At 39.3% G+C, this 9,809-nt stretch overlaps 1 protein-coding gene across 1 annotated transcript; it reads left to right on the top strand.

Moving 5' to 3' along the window:
* The first annotated feature begins 363 nt into the window (after positions 1-363).
* Positions 364-9,531, top strand: btbd3 (BTB (POZ) domain containing 3). The gene is made up of 4 exons (XM_015387959.1): positions 364-1,328; positions 2,555-2,645; positions 5,840-5,958; positions 7,169-9,531. The coding sequence occupies exons 1-4, from the start codon at positions 997-999 to the stop codon at positions 8,199-8,201; spliced, it is 1,575 nt and encodes a 524-aa protein (XP_015243445.1). The 5' UTR covers positions 364-996; the 3' UTR covers positions 8,202-9,531.
* Positions 9,532-9,809: the final 278 nt, after the last annotated feature.

The raw sequence follows: 9,809 nt of genomic DNA, 5'->3' as shown, positions 1-9,809 counted from the left end.
TATATATATATATATATATATATATATATATATATATATATGCAAATTTAAAGAGCTCTGTACAGTAGTAAAAATCTTATTCTTGGTTTATTTTTTATTATGGAATTGAAATTGGATCCTTTGGCTGCAGGTAAATGAAACACAGGCAGGCAGTGGATTAATCCATCTTTCTTATTAAAATATGACTACCACTTTAATTGAGACGTAGCCAATTACATATTCAAGTATTTGCAGCTCGATAGGCTGAATTAGCCAATCATAAATGCTGTCTGCTGCCATTGGCTGAGCTCCTGAGAGAGCTCTAAACTGAGCTTAGAGGGGGGTGGGGATGCGGGGGCTCTGGATCTCTTCTGCACTCTCCCATTCAACCTCTGTAGTCAGCAGAACGAGAAGCTGAGAGGAGCAGCGCAGCGCAGCATCCACAGCTCCTGCATCCTTTAGATGAGTCGGCTCAGAGGAAGAGAAGAGAAAAAAAGATCCTATCTGGCAGAGAAAACAGACGAAGGCAGGTGGAAAGTGGATGAAGCGCACAGAGGGAGAAAGAGGGCAAAATGACAGGACCTAAGTAAAAGGTGCTGCCTGAGGACAACTGCAGCGATACTAAATCTGGAGCTGTCAGGACAACCCTCAGAGAGCCAGCAAGTGAGAAAGGCAAAGAGAGAAGGAGAAGAGAAGTGGATTTAAAGAGATTATCTTATCACTCTGGACAAGCTAAGATGGGAAACAGGAGAGTATCTCCATCATCAGATCAAACTTCACATAAGGGAAAATCCTTCTAAACATCAATTGGAACCTCATTCTTCAGGGAAAAGATATATCCTAGTTGTTCCTAAAGCTAGTGGAACAAACCTGACACAGGACACCCACTGCTGAACTGCTGAGTGCATCTGGTATCTCTCCTCACCTCGTCCCCTTCAGACCTCCATCACACCAAGCTGCTCCTGCTGGATGTCTTCTCTGCATGCTCTCCCACTGCTCAGCAGTTGAAAAACACTCATGGTCGATGCCAAGGGAAGGAACATGAAATGTCTGACTTTCTTCTTAATGCTACCTGACTCAGTGAAAAGCAAGTCAAGCAAAAGCTCCAAGAAAGGGAATGCCAGCAGCAGCTCCAAACTGCCCCCAGTCTGTTATGAGATAATTACCTTGAGGAGCAAGAAGAAGAAGAAGATGTCTGCGGAAATTTTCCAAACCAAGAAGCCGGCGTCCACCCCCAGCACCACCACCACTACCACCACGGTGCAGGACTACCAGCAGCAGAACATCAACAACAACAACACAATACAAAACTGCAACTGGCAGGGGCTCTATTCAACTATAAGAGAAAGGTACATATGCAAATCAAAATTTCTTTGCACTAAAACACATAATACTCATAACTCCATTTTAAATTTTATTTTTGTTAGGTTTTTTTTTTGATAGTTTCTTCTCATCTCCAGAAAATGTTCTAACTTTTAAATATCCGTAAAAAGACTTTTTAAAGCGGACCTGATTTTCCTCTAAAAATTCCTGTCCTGTATCTTAACATCCCATTCCTTTCTCTGCTGAGTAACATTGGAAGAGTAAAAGGTTGACATTAGCAGGTTGTGGTAATTGAATTATCAGCTTTTTTAGCTTGCATGCAGCCTCAAGTTAACAGATACTGCTTGTGGCTTGCAAACTATAGGTTTAAAACAGCATTAAGAGAAGCGTGATGCATGTCGGTCCTCATATCTGTATACAGTTCTTGCTTTTTACAACTAGAAATCCTTTCAAACTGTGTTCATGAGTTGGTTGTGTAGGAACTCTCTTTCAGCATCTGACAGGCAGTGCTAAGCAGTCAGCTTGGGAGGGGCAGCCCTGCATCACACTGTTTAAATAGAACATTTTATTGGTCAATCCAGTATTTTCTATGAAATTTCATTGAAACAAACCTAAAATGTAAAGGTTTTTAGTTTTAAGAATATAAATGTTCTACACCTTAGCATCCCTTAACAGCAATAACTGGTCCATGCCTCATTATGGGTGTTCCCTCAGCACTGACCTCAATCTGTGGGGGACACCTCTGTTGACAGCCTCTCCCATTCCTGCAGAGTTCGCTCCTCTGATATGACAGAAAGCAGACAGGCAGCAAGTGTGTTTGATATGCACAACAAGCAGAGCCTAATCTGTGCTAAAAGCCAAATATTTACTTTGGTCTTTCTGCAAAAAGGCCCCAGCTGTTCGAAGCAAAACATGGGTTTTTATTTTAGACCTTGCTTTGTTGTCTTTCCAGAACATCAAGAGGGCTGTTTACCCACCCCAGTGATATGAACTTAATAATATATGAGCATAGCTTTATTGTTGGTTCTATTCTTTCACAGTAGGGGATTTCCATTAAGTTTATTATCTTGTTCTCCTGTCCTCATAAAAAAAAGAAATTAAAATGAATGATATGAGAAAAATCTATTGGTGTCTGATAAGATTGTTTTAGTTTAACTGAAGCAAGATGGACAGTGCAGAATATGAATGCTACCATGAAATAAAACCCATCGACATACACTAATTTTGTCTTTCTGATTCTCTTTACTTTTAGAAATTCAGTGATGTTCAACAATGAGCTGATGGCAGATGTTCATTTTGTTGTGGGTCAGCCTGGAAGGACCCAGCGGCTTCCAGGCCACAGAGTAAGAATACATATACTTGAAAATAATGGTAGCATTAAAGAAATGTGACAAAAGGAAATCAGTGTTCATATAAGCTCTTACCATAGAAACATGAATTTAATTTTCCTCATTTCTGTTCACCCATGGAGGTAAAATCTTTAGTGCTGTGCTCACTTTTGTACCATGTGTCTTTTTGAGGCAGTCATCAATTATTTATGTAAATTAGACTGAGAGTGAACAAAAGGCGGAAGGGGTCTCCTCCTCAGCAGTCATCTCACAGAGAAGAGATTTGCCCTAGTCTTAGTTGAAAACATGCTTTTTTTAGACTGACATGGATATAAGTAACTTTTAATGCAACACAGAGGAAAGACAAGGCATTCAGACTTAAGGCTGGTTTATGCTCAGAAACCAGGTCGTCTGTGTGTGTGCCGCAGTTAACGCAGATATGTCCCTGCCCCTTTTGCAGACACTCTGCTGCACCTCTCCAACATTGCAGGTGACCACAGACAGTGCCGCAGACAAAACGCTTCTGAATGGTCAGATCTACATCCACCCTACACTATGTGTATTTCCTTTTTGGTACCATACTAGCCTGTTTTTTGTTTATGACCGCCATTTTGGAAAATGACTTGTGAATAAGGACCAGCTGCAAGAGCGAGGAGCGCCAGAATGCTGGGACCCTTTTTCCACCTGGATCCCTGCTGTTTTTCGCCCTTGTGTCCCTCTGTTGTCGCACAAACTTGCCCCCACTTCCTCACCTCACTCGCCGTATCTAGACCCACAGCTATTTGGTTATTGTCACTCTTGCATTGTGGCCTGGAATAACATAGCGCAGACCACGCTTCAAAATTGGGTATAAATAAAAAAATATCTGCGTCATACCTGCGAGAAGCTCACTGCGACACCGTGCTGCGGAAGTACAGTATAACCAGCCCTTTAGAGTGTTTCAATACCTGAGATGTTTAGTCCATCTTAAACCAAATTGGATTTGTTTTCCTTCTTGGTACTGTATATTTGTGCAGTTGTGAACAGAGCCATTGCACTTCGCTGTTGACTAGAACAGCCATACCAAAACCACCTCCTCAAATGGTCTTGGTATAAGGATTTTTTTAGGCTTTGAATGTGATTCACGCGATTCAACATAACCAGATGCATAAGGGTTTTGCAAGCTTGTGGCACACACTCTCCTGCAGGAAGCTTTATATTGCAGTACAACAACAATGGTTTTGTGTCTTTTCTGTAAAGCATAAAGCTATATGCAACTTTACAGATGGGTTATCAAAACTTTTTCATCAACTAATTAATATATTTGCCTGAAAAGGACACTACAGACACAGTATCCTTATTGCTGCTATCTCAGAGAATTTAGTGCCTCTATCTCAGTCACATGTGCCGGACAAAATGTTTTAGCTCTGTTTTTAGTGACAGGCGTTCATTATCAGCTTTTTATGTTTGAAAAGGAACTAAGGCATCCAAAAACATTAAAAGTGAAAAGATTAAAAAATTGGTTGGACCAAAGTAAATGAAAAATAAGTGTGCAAAATGCCTTATGAAGATGTTTGCATTCATCTAATGTTTGACTGCTATAAAGCATTTGCACATGACAACATTCAAACTGTGTTTTCACAACAAATATAATTTTTGTAGTGGTAACCTTAAATGCTAAGCCATTCAGATTTACAGTAGTTTTATGGTCAACTTGTTACTTGATGTTCGTCCTCTGTACATGTCTTCTGCCCACTCAACCCATTGCTTTTTAAGATGTTCAGATAAATATTTAAGATCTACTTTCCCTTGGACCATATGCCTTCTGTGAACCCACTTTAACTTTTATGATTACTTTCTTTAAAAACAATTACTAAAGATTAATCTGCTAAGTTACTTTACCTCCTTAAATCTGCCCTTCCAGCCAGATTGGCTTCCAATAGCTTTATTTCTTCCATTAGGTATATTATAGTCCAAATGAATTATATATGATTAGGAGCGGCAGTGTCCTTTGTGCGTGTAGAGAGAACAGTTATGGAAGGATGATTTGATGGCCCTTTATGCTGAGACATTAAACCAATAGGATATAAAGATGTTCAGTTCTTTAATCTTCTTCTTTTTTTTTTGGGTTGGCAGAAACTTACACACTTGTTATCTTTACAGGTAGTTCCTTGCCAAACAAGTAAACAGCTAAAAGCCTGGTGATTAAAATATCTGATAACTATACTAGAAAATTAACAGAATCATTCAATATTTATTTGGTCTTTAAGGCCAAAAACAATAGCTTTACTTGTGTGTCCTAATAATGAAGGAGTCATATTTTAAAATTGTATTCTAGCAATTGATAATTACTTCTTTCCAAGTGCTCCCCACCCTACTGGCTGCAATTTAAAGAAATTCATTTGTGGAAATGTATGCCACCCACATAGTCACCTACACATACTTACAAAAATGGTTCCACACAAAGATCCAAAGCCTAGTTTATAAACATGATTATGGATCCCACGGATTATAAGGGAAGTGTGCCTATTAATAAATGGTGATGGTTGCATCTTATTTCATCATGAATTCCGATAAATCATTAATTCCAGCAAACTAAATCTTTAGAGCACTCTGTTAAGTATCTAGAAATCTGCCTCCTTGTCCGCTGGGGGAAAAAAAAGAGCTGGCGAAGTACTGCCAAGAAAATCGAAAGATAAAATATTTCCTCGACTTAAACTAAAATCGGTGCCTACTCAGATACTTGGATAACATCTTATATATTCACAGAACCAGACTCAGGCTCTTAAATCAGTTTGTTTACTCTCAACAGATTGATGCACAGACATGATCTATTGAGTCATGGTTACCTCCATTTTTTTTTTAAGTGCTCATATGTGTTTTACAAAATTGTCTGTATAAAATAATTAAGAGCCTTTCTCAGTAATTATTGGGAGAGCTTTCGTTTGCCATCACAGGCATCAGACAGTTGTTCTACAAACAAGCTCTATGCACATTATTATAGACCATCATCTCTGCACAAATTGTCTGTCTGTCTGTCTGTCTGTCTGTCTGTCTGTGTGTGGTCAGATGCCAAATGATGATATACATGAAAGCTCTAAATGACTAACCAGATCGTTATTTCAAACTTAATAGTTGGTAATGGAAAGAAGCAGAGATCCTACTTTCCATGTGGATTTTTGATTGATATTCTCTCATTTCTAATGTTTTGTTTTTTCTTCTTTCCATAGTATGTTTTAGCTGTGGGAAGTTCGGTATTTCATGCCATGTTTTACGGCGAACTTGCAGAGAACAAGGATGAAATCCATATACCAGATGTGGAACCAGCAGCATTTCTTGCAATGCTAAAGTAAGGAGGGTCTGATTGTTGTTGTATTTTAACTTTTTTTCCAGGATTATTGTTGCTCAGTTAAGTTTTGGATTAGATGCTCAACGCTTTAATGACCAAGTATGTCTTTGCAAATGAATCAAGTGTGTTTTCTGTACAGCGGCCTTCATTGCTTTAGATCTGTTCTTAAACTATATTAAGAAAAGAAACTCAAATAAAGAAGCTCCAAGTACCTAATGAAAAGAAAATATTCATTGTCAACTAGTTTATTATATCTATGTCAGCTTATATGTCCTACAGAAGGTGTTACGTATTTTTTTAGAAACATCCGATGTACAATAGAATTGAGTGGATTGTGGATTCTAGGGCGGTGAGCTGCTTGGGTTCTGCTCCAGCACAGTATCCCCAAACCATGAAACCTCCTCCTACATGTTCCACAGTTAGTAGTGGGTTCCTCCCAAAAATGTGTTATTATAAAAGTACTCTAGAGAACAAAATAATCCAGTTTTTGACTCACGTGTGAAGAGATTATTAGGTGCTGATTTTTGTCTATCATTACGCTGAGTTTGCTCTTCATTTTCATCATAGAGGGCTAAGGTTTCCTCTCTGCAAAACCTCTCATGAAAGTTAAACTTGCTTAAACTTGTTGTGCGGCCTTTCTAGCTATGCTTACACACTTTCACTAGAACCACACGGTCTGCTTTCAGGTTGATCTACCCTGGGCGGCCAGGCCCGGGATTGCTGGTGGTTTTTTAATGATCTCCACAAGGAGCCCCCTTTTTGGCTATTTGTTTTTTGCACAGTTAGTTACAGAAGTCTGAAAAAGGTGAACCTCCTGGAAATACTGTGTTACGAGGTGCCATTGTTGTGATGCACCTGATGCTATACATCAATGTTTAATTTTAGCTTTATAAATATAATTCAATGAGGGGTTCTATTGTATTCCTCAACAGAAACTGCAATTTAGTATTTATATCTAAAATTGACGTTCAAAGTTGTTTTTAGTTCTTAAGGTTCTTTAGGTAAAATTTAGATTTTTCCAGAAGTTGTACGAAAACCAAATGACTTTGCATTCGAGTGTCCTGTTTCAGTAGTTTCAGCAAACTTCATTTTAACACTGCTATTTCTTTTTTAATCCTATATCATGTGTTTTTATGAAAATGCCATGTAAAACATGTCTACAATTCATTGGTAGGTGAAAGTTTAAATTGTCTCAATTCTATCTCAACAGGTATATATACTGTGATGAAATTGACCTGACTGCAGACACTGTGCTGGCCACTCTCTATGCTGCCAAAAAGTATATTGTCCCTCACCTGGCACGTGCCTGTGTCAACTTCCTCGAGACAAGCCTGAGCGCCAAGAATGCCTGTGTGCTGCTCTCCCAGAGCTGCCTGTTCGAGGAGCCGGAGTTGACACAGCGCTGCTGGGAGGTGATTGATGCCCAGGCTGAGCTGGCATTACGTTCAGAGGGCTTCTGTGACATTGACTCCCAGACCCTGGAGAGTATCCTACAGCGAGAGACACTCAATGCGAAAGAGATAGTTGTGTTCGAGGCTGCACTTAGCTGGGCCGAGGCCGAGTGCCAGAGACAAGATCTTACATCTTCTACTGACAACAAGCGTAAGGTCCTGGGTAAGGCCATGTTCCTCATACGTATCCCTACAATGGCTCTGGATGACTTTGCCAACGGAGCAGCCCAGTCTGGCGTGTTGACACTTAATGAGACCAATGACATTTTTCTGTGGTACACAGCGGCCAAAAAGCCTGAGCTGAAGTTTGCAAGTCAGCCTAGGAAGGGCCTGGCACCACAGCGCTGCCACAGATTTCAGTCCTGTGCCTACCGAAGCAATCAGTGGCGCTACCGGGGCCGCTGCGACAGTATACAGTTTGCTGTGGATAAAAGAGTTTTTATCGCCGGGTTTGGTTTGTATGGATCTAGCTGTGGCTCGGCAGAGTACAGTGCGAAGATAGAGCTGAAGCGTCAAGGTGTACTGCTGGGGCAAAACCTCAACAAATACTTCTCCGACGGATCCAGCAACACCTTTCCAGTATGGTTTGAATATCCAGTCCAAATTGAGCCTGATACCTTCTATACTGCCAGTGTGGTTCTGGATGGAAATGAGCTGAGCTACTTCGGTCAGGAGGGGATGACAGAGGTACAGTGTGGTAAAGTGACATTTCAGTTCCAGTGCTCCTCAGACAGCACCAACGGCACAGGTGTACAAGGAGGGCAGATTCCAGAACTTATCTTCTATGCTTGACAACAGTACTTCTTTCATTTTAGTGCACTTAATGAAGCTGAAATTGATCAGTTGTGTATAGTGAAAGGTGTAATTTATTTTCGTTGCAGCTTGATATTCTGTGAAATGTTTTCTTTACTTGTTTGGACTTGAGTAAATGGTCCAACACCAGGTCAATTTGCCCCTTCACCATTTCAAGGCACGTGCCATTTTAACCCAGTTTTAGTTGTACTAAAGCAGCATGTGTAGATTAATGACAGTTTTTTACAGTTAAGTATTTTCATAAATCTTGAAGGTGAATAGCCATAGAAATCATTAAAGCAACACTGTGTAAGTTAGAACTGAAGAATTTGCTCAAATAAGACATAATAAAAGATTTTTCACATTAGTATAGATCACTTGGTGCACACTAATGCTCTGTGTAGACTACCCTTATCACAAACTCGTGTATGTAACCTGAGAGGGTCAGATCCACTACTGAATGAGTCGTGTGATTTAGAGTGCCACTTTGTAGCAATATGAGCTCCACTTAAACACGAGCCAAATTTGTTAGAAGTTGTTAGACAAAATAAACATACAACACTTAACTGGTTAGACATATTTTTGTTCCTTTACATAAAATTTTGTCTAGAGGGATGAATTTGGCCTTGTCTCGACGAAAAAAATTCACGAATTCTCGTTCTGCTGCATCAAAAGTCTATCAGATTCCAAAACGTGGATGCAAACTATTGAATTTTGCGACAGTACAGTGCTGCCAATGGTCTTCAGACTGCAGGCACTAAACCTGGAAGTTAAAGGGTTTAGAATCTATAATCCTGCAAATTACATTACATAAAAATGTATGTAAAATGGGTTAATTTTTCCCAACAAAACAAAATGCTCTTCTCATAGTGATATTTGAACCCCCAGTTGGATGTAAAGTTTGGTTTAGAGGGAAGTCTTCCCAATTCGTAGATATTTTAGATTACAAATTCTTACTGAACAGCTGTTCTGCTCGTTACCTAGTTTATTTCATTCTTCATTGACTGAGTTACAAACAGTATTACTTTTTGTGAGAGGTAAATTGTAACTAGAACTACTTACTTTTTTGAGTTATTAGATGAACAATGATTTCAAGTATTATTTATTTTTATTCTAAAGCTGGATATGTACGTACACATGAAAATATGCAGGATCGTCAGGATCCTCTCTGGCTTTAAACTGCACTTTTTTGTTGATGTAAATTTAGTTACCTTCAGAAAGAAAGGAAAATATATTGTTAGCTGCAGAGATCAAGATGTTTTGGCATAAAATGTGAAAATCAAATCAGCCTCAGAACAAAAACCTTGAAGATGGTAGCTGAAGCTGGGAAGCTGTATATATATATATATATATATATATATATATATATATATAGTATATAAAACCCTGAAATTTTAACTGAGTTCCCAAGTTTTGAGCACTTATGAAGTAGTGCAAGCGTAGGGAGAAATTGGTTCCAAGCATTTCCAGCTCCACAGCACAGAATCTGGTCTAATCGCCTAGTTAAGTGACCAGGATGAGGCAGGGTTTTGACTTTCTGGACATGGATTATCCACCTCTGCTGAGAATTATTTATTTAGAAATCTGCAGCACGCAAAAAAAAAAAGA

The sequence above is a fragment of the Cyprinodon variegatus genome, unplaced genomic scaffold (assembly GCF_000732505.1).
Source record: "Cyprinodon variegatus isolate N-32 unplaced genomic scaffold, C_variegatus-1.0 Scaffold409, whole genome shotgun sequence".
Taxonomy (NCBI): Eukaryota; Metazoa; Chordata; class Actinopteri; order Cyprinodontiformes; family Cyprinodontidae; genus Cyprinodon; species Cyprinodon variegatus.
The sequence above is the reverse complement of the archived record's forward strand: the minus strand, read 5'-3'. Positions and strand labels throughout refer to the sequence as shown.